Genomic DNA, 15,932 nt, shown 5'->3' with positions numbered 1-15,932 from the left:
CGGCATATTGCACCCACAGTATCCTGCTGGTTTCAGGGCGACCAACGCAGCTATCCCTAGCCCAAGAGGGAAAGACGTCGAATGGGCCCTCTATGGAGCCGACCCAAACCTCATCAGGGTTCTTCTCCGCCCAAAACAAGGCAAACGTATGCGGGAGCCAGCCCTACACCTGTAAAGCCGTACAACCATTACCCCCTGAGTCGCACTCCCGCTGTACCATGTACGCTGCCCGGGAACCAGGAATCTCTGTATTGTACTCTGTACGGATGTGCTCATGGAACTGACACTGACATGGTTCCGATCCCCCCCCCTCCCTTCCTCCCCCTCCATAGCCAGACAGCTCCGAGCCAAGGTGACTACCGAGGCAGACTCGGGCGTAGTCATTATAATATTCCCTTCTCCCAACCGACATGGCATTTCGCCAAGTTGTTAGCGGCCTCACTGGCCTCCACCTCCGCCCATTGCTGGAACGAGGCATGACGATGTCCTAGAACACGTTCTTCGTGTGGGATGCGAAGGCAGATCCACCAGCAAGCCCCGCATAGGCTGTTGAGCCTGTGAGGGCCCGGGACGGCGGGCAGGGAAATCACCGTGATGATGGGATTCTGGCTTTCTGGCTTCTCGCAGCTTGATCGCCCTACCGTCTCCACTGGAACCAGGATCTCTGTCCAATCTGACGGCATCCTCAGATTTCCACCTTGTTTCCATTCCGTATCTGTCGATAGCCTGAACGGCGTTGGCTAATCGCAGCAAGCATAGCCACCGAGCAAACAGGGAGATTGGGTCTAGCGTAGCCTGAGTAAGCTGTCATAATTGTGTGTTGCTTCGTTCTTTTCCAACGGAAAACTAAAAAAGCAAAAGAAAAGAATGGAGACATGCATGGGGGAGGCGGAGACGTGTGAGATATGAAGTAATATAAGTAAGACTAATAATAGTTGAGTAACTAGTGAATGTGGTGCTGGCTCTCCTAGACCTTGACGTTGATATAAAGTCGACCTCCCGCTTTCCGCCCGCTTGGCTCTTCCACCTTGTTTCTTCTTATATTTACAACCTCACCTGTTCTCTCTTAGACAACTAACTGCGCATAACGACACCACAACGGTCCCGATACGAATATCTAGCTAACAAAAGGGAGAGATAGCTGTGCTCATCGACCTCCGGCCCCGGTTTCGACTGCCACAATCGCTTTCTTCAGTGTCCAGAGAACCGCTCGAGAGGACAGAACATCAGTATCTGTCCTTGTAGACCCCCCTTCTCTATTGAATGGGCACGGAGATCTCTCAGCCGGATGTCGAGGAACCGACGGAACCTCCTATATGTCCTTCTATCCATGAAGAATCCAATAAACACCAACCCAGCTCTACCTTAGACCCTCAGGTCCAGGTAGACCATTGTCCTGCCAACTACCAGGACTGGCACGCCTACAATCAGCATGCCCATACTATCTCCATTGCAGATACTGCTCGGATTTTACGAGTTGATCTACAGTACGGAAACTTCATACCTTGTGTTGAATTAAAATTCAAACACTCTTTTTGAGCCTCCCCTTTTTGCCCTGGGCTAAAAATCTCCTCTTCCAACTGGCTAACATTTCCTCTCCCTCGCCAGACATGGGCTTAGTAGTACCGAAGCGTCATCTCGCTTTGAGCGGGATGGACCTAACAAGATTAAGAGTGCGGAGGGGATATCCATGTGGAAAATTCTGCTAAGGCAGGTGTCAAATAGTTTGACTTTAGTATGTTTGCCACCCTCTAGCCTTCTGAACGACTTATCATAGCTAATTCTTAAAATTTTAGGTACTCTTGATAACGATGGCTCTATCCTTTGGGATCAACGATTATATTGAAGGTGGAGTGATCACAGCTGTGATTCTTCTCAATATTGTCGTTGGGTAAGTTTGCATCTCCATTCTCCATTCTGGACATTTCGCTCGGCTAACATCTCTACTCTAGATTCGTCCAGGACTACCGTGCGGAAAAGACAATATTATCCCTGCAAGCCTTATCTGTTCCCACCTGCAAAGTTGTACGTGATGGTAGAATTGATTCTATCAAAGCGGAAACCTTGGTTGTGGGTGACATCGTCCAGCTAGCTGTGGGGGACATGGTACCTGCCGATCTAAGGCTATTTGATGGTATCAATGCTTCTACTGACGAGGCTCTCTTAACCGGAGAATCCATGCCTATCTCTAAACACCCAGATGCCCTTTTTACGAGTAGAGATATGGCAGTTGGAGACCGCACAAACATGGCTTACTCTGGAAGTATCATGACAAGAGGGCGAGCTACTGGAATTGTCATATCGATAGGTATGGATACTGAAGTCGGGAAAATTGCCCAACTTCTGCGTGACAACACTCTGCAGGCAGAGAATGCCTCAATCTACACCCGAGTTTGGAAACGATTCAAGAGAAGCTTCGATCAAGTCCTAGGCTTGGTTGGTACGCCCCTACAAGTGAAACTCAGCAAATTCGCCCTCCTGCTCTTTGCCCTCGCCATAATACTAGCTATCATTGTCTTCTCCGCGAACAAGTGGCATATTCAAGGCGAGGTCCTCATTTATGGCATTTGCGTTGCGGTTGCTGTTATCCCAGAATCCCTGATTGCGGTATTGACCATTACTGTTGCTGTTGGTACCAAATCGATGGCAAAGGGTAATGTCATTGTCAGAAAACTCCAGGCTCTCGAAGCTGTAGGAGGAGTGACCAACATCTGCTCCGATAAGACTGGTACACTCACTCAGGGCAAGATGATCGCCCGCAAAGCCTGGATACCTGGCACCGGCACACTTGCTGTCCACGACACCAACAGCCCATTTGATCCTAACAGTGGTCTCGTCCAAATAGGTGGAAAGGACATACAGCCAAACAACCTTGAGAATAGCGCTGGACTTACAACATTCCTGCATACCATCTCTCTTTGCAACCTGTCTTCCGTATACAACCCAGATACCAAGCTATCGACTGAAGGCTCCCATGACTCAAAGGGAGGGGACTGGGTTGCGGTTGGAGAGCCCACTGAAATTGCTCTCCATGTACTTGCAATCAGATTTAACTCTGGAAAACGTTCTGTCATTGAAAATAATGGCTTGGAGCTCGTTTCTGAATTCCCGTTTGATTCTGCTATCAAACGAATGACTGTGGTATATAAGAGAGCTGGATCTGAACATGTAGCAGCCTATTCAAAGGGTGCCACGGAATCTATGCTTCCACTTCTATCAATAGACGATGACATGAAGCAGGAAATTCGGGCAAAGGTTGACAGGATGGCAGGCGAAGGTCTTCGCGTCCTTTGCATTGCGCACAAAACTCTATCCCCTGAAACCTTGAACAACCTCCCTGATCGAACAGAACTCGAGCAAGACCTGGACTTCGTCGGACTCGTTGGCCTCTACGACGCCCCTCGCATGGAAACAGCTGGAGCTGTCCGCAAATGCCATATGGCCGGTATCACTGTTCACATGCTAACAGGAGATCACATCAAGACTGCAACCGCGATTGCTTATGAAGTCGGAATCCTTGGGAACTTGACTCCAAACGTCCGAGCCAGCAAAGTTGTTATGGGTGCCGACGAATTTGACAAAATGACGGATGACGAAATCGATGCTGTTGAAGCTCTCCCACTCGTTATTGCCCGATGCAGTCCATCAACAAAGGTCCGTATGGTAGAAGCCATGCATCGACGCGGTGCTTATTGTGTCATGACTGGTGACGGTGTGAACGATTCGCCAGCTTTAAAGCGTGCTGACGTTGGAATTGCCATGGGCAAGAATGGAAGTGATGTAGCCAAAGCTGCTGCAGACATGGTTTTAACGGATGATGATTTTGCATCAGTTGTCAAAGCCGTCGAGGAAGGGCGACGCCTCTTTGACAATATTCAAAAGGTATGAGCCGTTTCACTCTCTAATTGCCATAAGTGTATATGTACTAACATTGAACACATAGTTCTTGATGCACTTGTTGATATCTAATATTGCCCAAGTCATTCTTTTGTTGATTGCACTTGCATTCAAAGATGATGAAGGAGACTCTGTGTTCCCGCTTTCACCCCTGGAGATCCTTTGGGCAAACCTGATCACATCCTCTTTCCTAGCCCTTGGGCTCGGCCTAGAGGAAGGCCAGGCAGATATCATGTACCGACCGCCACACAACCTGCGTGTCGGTGTTTTCACAAAAGAACTCATTGTTGACAAAATGATATACGGTACTTTTATGGGAAGTCTCTGTCTTGTCTCCTTCGTCTCCGTTGTTTACGGTGTTGGAGGTGGCTCGTTAGGTCAGGACTGCAATGAAGACTGGAACCCAACTTGCGACATTGTTTTCCGTGCGCGTGCCACCACCTTTGCAACATTGTCTTTCCTTCTACTGGTGACAGCCTGGGAGGTGAAGCACTTCTCCCGCTCATTATTTAACCTTGACCCAGCCCGCTATCCGGGAGTCTTCTCTGTCTTCCCAACTCTCTGGCGAAACAGATTCCTCTTCTGGGCTGTCGCAGCTGGATTTGTGACTTCCTTCCCAGTCATCTATATTCCGCTTGTTAACAAGCTAGTCTTCAAACACGTCGCCATATCATGGGAATGGGGCATTGTAGCTGGCTGTGTGGTCGTCTACATTGCTTGTATTGAGAGCTGGAAGGCAGTAAAGCGGGCTCTGAAGATCGGAAGTGCTGGTACATCGCTAATTACTATGCAAGATGCAGAAATGAGAGCTGGGCTGTTCATGTCTGATAGCCTTCTGGCCGATAGTGCTATCACCTCCCGAGAAGAAACACTGGAGAAGAAAGAATAGTTTCTCGGGCCGATGGAACACAGAAGGCTGAGTTTTTATTTTTCCCACCAGATTATGCGTTTTTGACGTCTCATACTACTAGTTTATGCCTTATCAACTAGGCTTGCTTTTTGCTTTTGTTTTTTTAAATGACTTTTTACCGCGCTCTTTTCTCTGTCTGAACGGTCTTGCTGATTTGGTCCGAGATGGCCTTATTTGACCATGTTTTGTTACAATTTATATATTCAACATATCATAGTATTTTTTTCAATGTCATTATTTACCCGAAGCTAGAAATGAAATGTCTAGGCGCACATTATATCGAACTCCCTTGTATTAATCCTCTAAACAGCCTGCTTTGCGCTCTATAAGATTAGCTCCACAAATAACTAAAAATTTTAATAAGAAAATAAATTAGATACAAGGTAGTGCTCCGTAAACCTAGCCAATTCACATGCAAACGGATCTCCATAACTATCAAACGCCTTTTTTTCTCTCCCTTATCAAGTCAAAGCGCCAGAGAGTCCATCCTCCTAGCAAGATGAAGCCCACCAACCAAAACATATGGTACCAATAACGGTAACTCATGCAGAAAAGAAAATGATCAATCGCAGCAAGAAAGGGGGAGAATGGAGATATGAATTTCTATGTAATAGATACAGATCTTATGTCCCGTGAACTCATGTCGGACTAGTAGGCAAGGGGCGAGTAGAGAAGCTTGGTCAATGACGAGGTTTAGCAGCGGATAAACTGCATCAAGGAGGCGCGGTAAATTATCGTTATACTTGGTGACAAAAAGGGGGAAGGAACAGTAAAGGAAAACTATCAACTGACCGAACACCATCGCAATGATATATTTACTTATATGTAAAAGCGGGTGAAAATTTATGGGCAGTAAATATGTAGCTGAAAGGCGAGTCTGATCTCGAAGGAAATGGATTTAAATGTTGGGTATTATGTGCATTAGAAGCTCTAGACAGTTGATATGGCTCTGTTCTCTTCAGAGTCAATGCTGCCATACCCGGTATCGTCGCTGAAGGTGCTCGGTCTTCTGCCCTGGGCTCCAACAGGGGTTACTCCACTCGGTACACCCTCGGAGTCTGGAGAGCGAGCGGGAATTTGCATGGGACCAACGCTTGATGTCCGCTGATGAGTCTTCATACGCTGGATTTTTCTGATATCTATGTCGACGCCTGCGTTACGACATACCTCAACGCAGTCTATCACAACCTTCTCCATAAGTTTGGCATTAAGGCCTGAGGAGATTGGGTTATATGCATTTCGTACCCAGAATATCAAATCCGCGGCAATTCGAGAAAGATCAGGGATGGGGATATCATGCTCATCCTGGTAGCTTGTCGTAGTTTCTGAGCCATCCGTTAGTTGCACTACTGACGAATGCATCGATGATGCAAGAGAAGAGCAAGGTAGTAGCCTTTCGTCGGTGGCAGTGATGTGGAGGAGATAATAATGAGAAGCGAACCCAAGAAGAGTGAGCTCAACTTCATCGACAGAGGCGGCATTAAACTGCTTGATAGCACTCGAAAGAGAGAAGGGAGAAGATGCTGGTTCGTCTTCGCCCCTACCTACTTGGCCTCGTAATATCGCAGCTATCATTGCACAGCGCACACCAATAAAAATCTCATCTCGTGCGGATGGCGGGATTGAGGAATCAAGAAAATTTGTCAAACCACAAGTGGAGCGAGAATTCTCTGAGTTTTTAGCCGGCAGAGTTGCGAGGACTGTATTGACATTGTTGATCCTGTCTTCTTCAAAAAACAGGGCCTTCACAACGGTTGCTCTGGTATACGCTGTGGATGGGATTGGTGCAGAATGTAATGCTATATCCAGGCTTCTTTCGAAGGATTTACGTTTCTCGATGGGCGACTCGACCGACACTAAGTCTAAGGATTTGAGCAAGGCCTCTTGCAATGCACGGCTCGACCACCATGCCGCAAGCACATCGAGTGGAGAACGAACGGCACTATCTTCGACGACAACGTCTAGCAATGCATCTTCACCGTCCGTTGCCTCCTGTGTTGGTCGATTCCAAACCATATTACTGGCACGCTGGACGATAGTGTCTGTGAAAACTTCATCACAATCCATCGATAAGAGGAAGGCAAGGTGGCTTGGTAATGGGTCCTCGCCCCTTTTTGGCCCCCTTCGGTGCATGTTTTGGGCAAGTTCCCACTGGTAATTTGCAAGTACCTTTGCAATGTAATTAGCTACCCGGAACGCCAAGGAATCAGGTGAGCTAATTCTCCATAAAAGTACCCTGCAATGGAATGCCTTAAGCATCATGCGAGCAGGGCTACGTGGAAGAGTGCCGGCAGCAAAAATGGTTAAAACCAGTCGGCTTTTGCTAACTTCCGCATCTCCTCCCGTAAGTTGGGCATCAAGAGCAATATCCCAGGCTTTAACTCGGCCTTTTTCATCATCTGCACTGATACCAGTAACAAAGGAATATAATTTCCATCCGAGAAGGCACCTCACACAGTATTCTAAACAGCGGGAGGTGACGGCAAACCATTCAGGAAAAAAATTATGACGAGGAACACCAACGGTTTGTATGCTCGTAAGCCACGCATCTTGTCGAAATTCTGTGAAAGAGCAACCGGTCGAAACATGCTGTTGTGCTGAAACGTTTCGGGTCCTGGATGGTTTGAGAGGAACTCGAGATACTCTCGGCCTTGAGTTGAAAAGGTATAGAAACATGAAAAATGCACAACCAAACAGTATAAGAGAGGTCAGAGCGAACTGTGATAGGGCACGAATCTGCCAGGAATTGGCCCTGATAAGATAGAACTTCTGGAGGGCCAGGCGATAAAAGCTGCCGAGAATCTGGAGTGGGAGCGCAAAAAGCTCTTTCTTTTCCTCTGGATCAGAAGATCTATGACTCTCAAAGCCACCCATGACCATTATACCGGCAAGAGTGCCAAGCATAAATTTGTTGGGGAGGCCCATGAACTGTCGTCGACTGCGAGTGGTCGTTTCTGAACTAGAAGCGGTGGCAGTACTAGCGTTTTCTATCGGTGCGCAGTCGTACTCTTGGGGATGGTTGTATTGAAAGGTGTCGGCATAATGCGGTTGAGGCCCTGTAGGGCGAAGTTGGTTGAATCCATCAGGGGGCCTTAGTAGTCCTTCGGGAGGAAATAAGGGGTTTGGTGGTGAATCGGGGGAAAAATCACTCGAGTGAGAAAATATATCGGGAGATGTAACAACGGAACTTGTAGATACGGTGCAAGCTCCCGAAGGAGTCTCAGACCCAGTGACGGCGGGGTACGAAACCAGGTTTATTCCCTGGGCCTTTTCAAGTTCACGAAATCGATTTTTCAAAGAAAGATTTTCCTCCTCGAGACGGCTGTTCCTGAGTTCCAGGTGTTTGATATATTCTGTAGCTTTGGAAAGGATTGACGCCTTGTTGAGTTTGTTTCCAGAGGTGAGGTCGATGTCGTCGTCTTCGTTCGACTTCTTTAGGTTTCCGCCATGACGCTGTTTATAGGTCAAGCGTAAGCTAGGGACACTGTCTCGTAGCTCCGCAATTTTGTCGTTGAGGTTGGCACGATATCTCTTTTCAATTATGTTGTGTGATCTTTTCTTAGAGGGAGCTGACTTATCAGCAGCAGCAGTAGCAGCAGCTTGGGGAGGTACTTCATTGACTGGAGAATCATCGTGAGACGACTTCCTCTTGCGTCCGACTGACGATGTAGGGGAGGGCGCCAAAGGAGAGGAAGCATCGGATGGTGGTGCCGGTTGTATTGTTTCAATAGTTGGCTGCTCTTGGAAGATGGTAGAGACAGAAGGCTGCTTAACGGCAGGGAGGCCGAGACAGCCGTTGGATGGGCCGAGCGTATGAGCAGGCAGTGTGGCATCACCTGAAGTGAAGGTGAAGGCAGACTGCGGGAGAGATGAGCCAGGTATGTTCGGTATATTGAAAATCGAAGGCTTTGTGTCTTCAATGTCGTCCCAGCGCATCCACTGGGCCCAGTCTGCAGTAAGGTCATCCTGTGCCGAAAACATGGCGGCCTTGTCCTTTGGTTGTTCTTCGCTTTGGTCTGCAGGCGGTGTGGGAGTAAGATCTATGTGCGAGTCGGCTATGTTTATACTCTCTTCGACGATGTCGAGGTCAAATGGTGCAGAATCCGTCTCATCAGGACGGGGTGCTTTGTCTGTCTCCATTGTGACAAAGGAGGCTTTTTCTTTTTCTTTTTCTTGATCAAAACTGCTGGTATCCTGGGAGGTAAGAATCCGCGTTTCTAGTAGATGAGATGTGATGGATAATCGAATTAACCGGACTAGAGAATGATATAACGGCGGTCAAGGGTGGGAAAGACAAATGGACAGCAGAGCATGACGGCGAGAGCTAGGATGGAACCGGGAGAGCTCTTGGTTTATCCATAAGACAATGCAGCCGGAGGGCGCCGAAACCAGGGAGATGACTGCAACGGTTGAGCGGAAAGGAGCTCCAGCGGATATATCACAAAACGTAATTTGGGATTGGGATGCGTAGGCCTAGGCCAGCGGACCGCAGCTCGCCTGGACTTTCCCAGGACGGGGTCAGCAAGCACTGTTCGAAAATAGCCGAAGGGACGCAGTATTAATCTTCCGGGATGGGCTCATTATTATTATTGTTGTTGCCCTGCCAGACTTGCGCGCATAAAAAGTATCCGTAAGATAAAAGAATGCCTGTGGCCAAAGCCAAGGGCTGGGCCAACGAACACACCCTCGAGTCACAGAATTAGCGTTTCACTCTTGATATGCTGGTTCCACGGGGCCATGCACAAGTACAGCAGCCCTGGACGGCCACTGCCCGTCTCCCGTACGCTGTCAGATTCCCGCCTTTGTCGCCGTCAAAAAGCTGGCTGCCTGGCTGGGAGTTTGGGCTGACGTCGAGCTCGGCTCCCCTTTTGATATCAAAGAAAAGACAAGGACAGCAAGGGAGGAGGCCTGGATGATGTAAGCGCGCTAAACTGCTCTGGGCCACGTGGAGCTGGACTCCGAAATCGTATGATTTTGACTCTCGCGCTAGTCGCTTCGGGAACCCTTGGCGCGTATTTGCCACGTGACCACCCTGACGCCTGGCCCGGGCGTCTAATAAGAAGGCAGCGAACAAGGAAGATTCCGGGGCCGCGGAAGGTTCCGGCCTCCCTTCCGCCGTGACGGTCCCCTGATCCGTGTGTCATTTTCAATATGTTTTATATAGTATAGTATTATTCAAGTGCTGTGTTGATACTCTGACATATCGACATACCGCTGATATGTCGTTTCAGCTGGACGGTTGGGGAGGGAGTGGGGGGCCCATGTGCACCCGCCTCCCCCTCCCGCTTGATGTGTCTGTTCTTCTACTCTGTGGGCGGTTACAGGACCAGAGAGAGAGAGAGAGAGCCGCCTAGAGACTCTCCTCGATCAGCGCTACCTCGGCCATCACTTTCTTCACATTCTCCTTTGCCGCGTCGGTCGGCGGTTCGTATGGCCGGCGTGGTCTCATCCTTCCTTTAGCATTTTCGATCCCAGCTGCCTTTGCACTGAAGACTGCTGCCGCATATTTGGTCGTGGCAATCCCAGACTTGCACGGGGACTCGGCTAACGCCGCCTTCTGATGCAGCTTCAATGCTTCTCCGACCCTGCCAGCTTTATACAGCTCGTACACCTTCGATATAGTCTTGGGAAAGACGTTCGCGAACGCTGCAATGCATCCTGCCGAACCCACACTCAGCCCCCCAATTAAGAAGTCTGCCTGTCCACCGAATATGGAGAACCTGTCTGCAGCTAACACTGTTGCCAACCGGGTGATTTTCCCAACGCTAGCACAGGTAAGCTTCACCCCAACAACATTGGAATTGTCTTGTGCGATTGCTGTAATCATCTCCGAATCGAGGTCAACTCCGTTGCACACCCCAGGGAAGTTATAAATAACCACAGGCAGCGGGGAACTCTCTGCGACCTCCCTGAAGAACGCCCTGATCACTGCTGGTGTAGTCGCCTTGCCGAAGTATGCTGGTGGGGGCACAAGGACGTAGTTTGCCCCTGCCGTGACCGCATCCTGGATGTACTGCAGCACCTGGCGGGTAGAGTGGCCGCCAACCCCAGCCATCAGAGGGTAGTCTGGGCCAACAGCTGCTCGGGCCGTGCTGATGAGTTGTGCCCGCTCTTCGCGTGTGAGTAGGAAGGCCTCCGCATTTGTACCCAGAATGACCAGCCCAGTGAGTCCAGAGCGTGCAAGATAGGCATAATACTCCTTTTGCGCTGGTAGATCAAGTTCATCGGTTGCTGGGTCGAAAAAAGTCACCGCCGGACACCAAACTCCTGCGGATGGAACTCGAGGGAACATCTTATAATGGAGTCCGGGAAGTATCACTAAGAGCTATAATCAAGTACTCGCCTGTCCAGGTATCTTTGTGCCTGCTCTTCAGATGGTTGGGAGTGTAAATAGCCGATCTCACCAAGCGCCGAGAAACATGGGGAAATTGTGGACTCATGCGGTCTCCTCGGCTAACTGACTGTTTTGCCGAGCCAGCACCCTTGTAAGCGTTCGCCAGACTTCACCCGTCGATATACAAGAGACTGGCTTTTTCTATTATTATTGCTGTTGTTATTATTACGGACGGTCTGGTTTAGCAAACAATGCTAGTGGTCGGGTCTAGGGACCCGTTTGTTTGTTTTCACGGCAACCTGTGAGAGTCCTCTAGGTGACACTACCACTGCGAGGCCACATCCATTCAATACGTCCTGGCTTGCAAGATGGCGATATAAATATCCGCCGGAGCTGCAGCCTCCTGGAGCTCCTTGATCTTCAACAACTGTCCAACATATTCAGACGACCAACAATACACTAGTTACAGAGTTGCAACAACTCCGGTTCCATCCCTATATATATACCCCCTCACTCAAATTGAGCCTATTTCATCCAAGCATGCGGTTCCCTGCAGCATCGAGTCTTCTCATCAACCTTGTATTTGCTGCAGCATCTCGTATGACTCAATCAACATAGTTATCCTTATCATATACCGAAAATGCTAACACTGGTTCTAGCTAGAGATACAAATTGTATAACACGCTGCCAACCGCCGAGTGGATGTCGTTGGCTTGGAAATGCCCCATTCTGCCACGGTAGATGTGGCAAGGGTCAGAATATCTGCAGGTATGACCGTGCAGGATGTGGATTTTCTTGCTGGAGTGGACACAAAGCATTGTGCTGTGATGTATCTTGTCAATCACTGGGCAAAGACGTAGAACTTCAGGGTCAAGATTAGACAAGTCGGGCTACCTATCCCTAAACTACTAGGTAGAAGACGGAATTGAAATATCATTGTGTAAAGTGGAATTGCTATCATAATCATCTCTCATAAACATAAACAGCAAATCAAGATTTTTTTTTTTCTTTTTTCTTTTCTTTTTTTTTTTTTTCTTTCTTTTTTTTTTTTTTTTTTTTGAGGAGACAAAGTAAATTAAAAGGATAAGGAAAAGAGTATCGAACCATAACCTGTTTTCACTACCTTCTTTCGGGTACGATAGGCCGACGTCGGATATAATCAAGCTCTTCTTCGTCATACACTCGCCCATACTCACCGTTGAATAGTTTCTGCACGTCTTTCCGGTAGTCGACGTATGACGAGATCTTGTACTTCAGATAGTCATAAATCTGAGGCCTGAATGCCGCTGCTGCAAGCGGCTTGCCCTTCCCCGCATAGTTGTCTCCATAGCCTTTTACACGTTTAAAGGTGTGTAGTGGGTTCCCCGAGGATTGTAATGCCTGGAGAAGCCAGAACTTTGAGGAATGCAGCCCGTCAATAAGAGTGTCGGAGTGAAGTTTCCCGTTTGGGAGTAAAGGTCGCTTGGCCTCTTCGTGCCGGAGTGTATGGGCAAATTGCCTATAGCATATTTGGAGCCGGTCATCTTCTGTAGACAGCAATTTGTCGATATCCTTTCCAGTTATCCAGGAAGGTGGTAACATCAGTTCTATAGGTAAAGAGCATATAGATTGAACCTCGATGAATTGTTTGATATTCCACTCTTCGTCAACCAGGATATTTTGAACAGGCATGCTTCCTAGTTGCATGACGAACGGACCATGGCGGAGGGTATTATCCATCACTTGAGGTAATATGGATCTCATGAAAACTATGGTAGAAACAGTCTCAAAAGCGGCTACCTCGTCGGGTAAAATATTCTTTTGGTAGTCAATACGGTTGTCATGTATACCAATACAGTCGTTGTAGAAGCTATCCGTATTGTTGTAGGTGGTGTCGCGCGGAATACCACTCGGAATTCCTAGATTCTCAAACCGGCTAATACGAGAAAATAGGGGGCGATTAGATAACGATAGTCGGCCATTATTGTCAATAGTCCAGGAGCCAATTCGTTGCTGTGGAATATTTGCGAGTGACATCATGGCCTTCGCAAAACTGCGGTACAGATTTTGCGTCTTCGATTTCTGAAGAAACTTCTCGTAATGTAGCTGAAGGTCGTTATGGCGCATTCCAAGTCTGTCGGGTAACGGCCTTAACTCATCATTGATCATGATCCTTTCAGTTAACATATACCCATGGTTCAGAAGCGCAGTGCGATTCTGGGGAATATATTGACTGAAATCTGAGTTACCAAGGAAGAGACGGTGGAAGATACGGTATGCATAAGTCTTTATGCGTTGCCATATTGTAACACACTCTGGCTTGAAGTACTTTTATGAATCAAGAAATCTGCTTGTTAGTGAGTTATTCAACACCAGGAATATCGTGCAGGATATACTCGATACGTACACTGAGTCCTCCTGGAAGCCCAAACCCGTAGAGTTTTGGGAGCGGAATATCTGGGCAATTTTCACTGACCCAAATATGAGTTGCTGCCTCTGTTCGTAACTTCTCTTCTGCGTTTCCAGGAAATTCTTCCTCGCCAACCATATACGGTAATGGGAGCTTAAATGCTAGTGGTGCTGGTTCTTCACTCCCTGGATTAGCAACATACACAGGGATACAAAGATTGAAACGGCCGTGATGCCAAGTCTCTCCTGTGGTAGGATTGGAGACGAACACACGATCGGGACTCGGCAGTCCACAATGGGAGGCTACAATGGCTTGTATTTCCGATTCTCGTTGCCCTAGCTCGAAATATAGATCTTCCTTTTTGACGGGATATTGCAGCGTTTGGATTATGTCTTCCTCCACGCTCATAAGGGCATTAGGTAGGGATATGAAGCCATTGATGAGACTTCGGAACAGATTATGTCCTTCGGGAGGCGTTATTTTCCAAAAAGCGTCGGATCTTTGTAGTGTTGGAATTCTAGGACCGGCCAGAGCTGGGTATTTCCCTTCCATATCTTGAGCACGGCGTTCCATTTGCCGAATTTGGTCCGAACAAGAGTAATCCTCCTCCTCATCTTCAACTTCTTCTTCCTCCTCTTCCCCGTCTTCTTCATTCTCGCTCCACGAGCTAATATCTTCCGCGGTTTGCCTAGGAGAGAGAGCTGGGCTAAGGATCACAGTTCGCAAGGAGGTGCGTCTTGGAGGGGGGCCCCCAGTGGGATAATGCCGCGTTTGACTAAATGGACTTTTGAATCGAGGATGGTGTAGATTTGGCCGTTCAGATTCTTCGATATCGTCATTATTGCCGTCGATGGAAATATCATCAGGGAAAAACTCAAAGGGCAACTTCATTTGTTTTGGAAGCCACACTGCCCGTTTTTCGGGCTCAACGTAGTGCTCATTCACACTTGTCTGGCTAGAATCCTTCTCATCAGCGCTGCTGTTTGAAAGCCCCTTATGGGTGCCGGGGGTGCAATTTTCTTTTTCAGCAGGATTAGAGCTAAGCCGGACACAGTCTTTGTCAATGTAGTGGCGGTTTCTGTTGGGTAGAACTGCCGATTGGATATACCTTTGCAATTCAAGGTAGCTATTTCTGGATTTGTCTCTACCGCGTAGTTGACGTTCGAGCTCAAGATTAGTTTTAAATATGTGCTGGTCCTGCACTTGGGTGCTTTTTAACCTCGGCGGTGGTGCTGCTTGGGTGTCAGTCTCAGCCTCCATGGAGGGGGTAAGCGCAGGTCCAGAATCCAGCATTGGGCGCGAGTTCTAAACAGATAAATGAGAATCGATATTTCGAAAAAGCGTTATTCAATCAGGTGGTAGGTATAACCCAAGTGTATTACGATCAGGGAGGGGGTATAAGGATGTAGAGTGTGGTTGGGGGACCTAGAGCGGACATTGACATACCAGAAGTTGGAGTTGAATATTTGAGTAATGAAATTAGTATTGGGAGGCAACTTGACTTATAGCAATTTTTGAATCGAGTTCCTAGGGATCAAAAAATCTCATGCGTCAAGGGCGGAGTAACCGGCAGCAAAATGTGCCATTGCATGAACTTGGAAGATAAAACATCCCCCTGTGTTCAAGAGGGGAACTCCAAATTTAGCCCTTTGTCTGGCGCTTATGGAGATAACAAGTTAGTTATGGAACCGTTTGGAGGTAGAGATTCTAAAAATACTTAAAAACCTTGGAGCAAATGTCATCCATGCTCACTGTTCGCTGCGCTGTGGTAACCATTAGCTTGAGTGATGAAGCATATACAAAGGATGTTTAACTCATGGTTTTGGCGCAAGGATTCGAAGATGAACCTCAATATCAATGCAACCTAATTAATTTGAGCTGGGTATAGGCTAACTATACAAGCATCGGAGTTGGTGTTTCGTGGTAGGATGAGTTTATCAGGGTATCCATTAGCGCTTAAAAAAAAGAGAACCCCATTGGCGTTCTGTGAGAGTTTCGGATCCGCCAAGGACATCGGGGGCCATTGCCGTGTGGAATGAATGGTCCAAGCGTATTTAAATCCGGAACCCTGGGGTCCTTGCATGGCGCTTAATTCCCTCTCCCCCTTCTTTGTGCGGTCAGCGAGTGATGTTCCACCGTTCAGCCTTGGCTAAAGAAAACTGTTACATATATCAACGCGGACACCACCCCCGAGCCGTCTAACCGGCAGCCTTGCTATTGTTAGTTTTAGGTTCATCCGTGGGATCCAATCCTTAGGTGCAGCCCACAAAAAACAATAGACGAGGCACCAGAGTCGAGCCTGGGCGGCTAAAAGGAAGAAGCGAATACTAAGAAGTGCATGGTAACATTCTTAGAAGAATAAGTGTTGTTGTGGAATAAGACTACATTATTGCATTTTTTGC

At 47.9% G+C, this 15,932-nt stretch overlaps 4 protein-coding genes across 11 annotated transcripts; 1 reads left to right on the top strand and 3 right to left on the bottom strand.

Annotated features, from left to right (window-relative positions):
* Positions 1-584: 584 nt before the first annotated feature.
* Positions 585-5,077, top strand: TERG_00616 (potassium/sodium efflux P-type ATPase, fungal-type). 8 transcript variants are annotated; one of them, XM_003238577.2, is made up of 5 exons: positions 585-1,487; positions 1,609-1,735; positions 1,797-1,891; positions 1,953-3,882; positions 3,944-5,077. In XM_003238577.2, exons 1-5 carry the CDS (start codon positions 1,264-1,266, stop codon positions 4,784-4,786), a joined length of 3,219 nt encoding a protein of 1,072 aa, XP_003238625.1. In that variant the 5' UTR covers positions 585-1,263; the 3' UTR covers positions 4,787-5,077. The 8 variants fall into 8 exon arrangements, with proteins under 8 accessions (XP_003238625.1, XP_047605174.1, XP_047605170.1 ...); XM_047749142.1 differs by having other exon boundaries at positions 1,797-3,882; XM_047749138.1 differs by having other exon boundaries at positions 1,609-1,891.
* Positions 5,078-5,180: 103 nt separating this feature from the next.
* Positions 5,181-9,639, bottom strand: TERG_00615 (uncharacterized protein). The gene has a single exon (XM_003238576.2). The coding sequence runs from the start codon at positions 8,945-8,947 to the stop codon at positions 5,738-5,740; it is 3,210 nt and encodes a 1,069-aa protein (XP_003238624.1). The 5' UTR covers positions 8,948-9,639; the 3' UTR covers positions 5,181-5,737.
* A 394-nt stretch (positions 9,640-10,033) lies between these two features.
* On the bottom strand, positions 10,034-12,143 carry TERG_00614 (uncharacterized protein). Its single transcript, XM_003238575.2, has one exon. The coding sequence runs from the start codon at positions 11,097-11,099 to the stop codon at positions 10,158-10,160; it is 942 nt and encodes a 313-aa protein (XP_003238623.1). The 5' UTR covers positions 11,100-12,143; the 3' UTR covers positions 10,034-10,157.
* A 96-nt stretch (positions 12,144-12,239) lies between these two features.
* On the bottom strand, positions 12,240-14,214 carry TERG_00613 (uncharacterized protein). Its single transcript, XM_047747620.1, has one exon. It carries the CDS (start codon positions 13,305-13,307, stop codon positions 12,261-12,263), a length of 1,047 nt encoding a protein of 348 aa, XP_047603581.1. The 5' UTR covers positions 13,308-14,214; the 3' UTR covers positions 12,240-12,260.
* Positions 14,215-15,932: the final 1,718 nt, after the last annotated feature.

Source organism: Trichophyton rubrum, assembly GCF_000151425.1.
Source record: "Trichophyton rubrum CBS 118892 genomic scaffold supercont2.1, whole genome shotgun sequence".
NCBI lineage: Eukaryota > Fungi > Ascomycota > Eurotiomycetes > Onygenales > Arthrodermataceae > Trichophyton > Trichophyton rubrum.
Note: the sequence above shows the minus strand (reverse complement) of the source record. Positions and strands in the feature narration are given on the sequence as shown.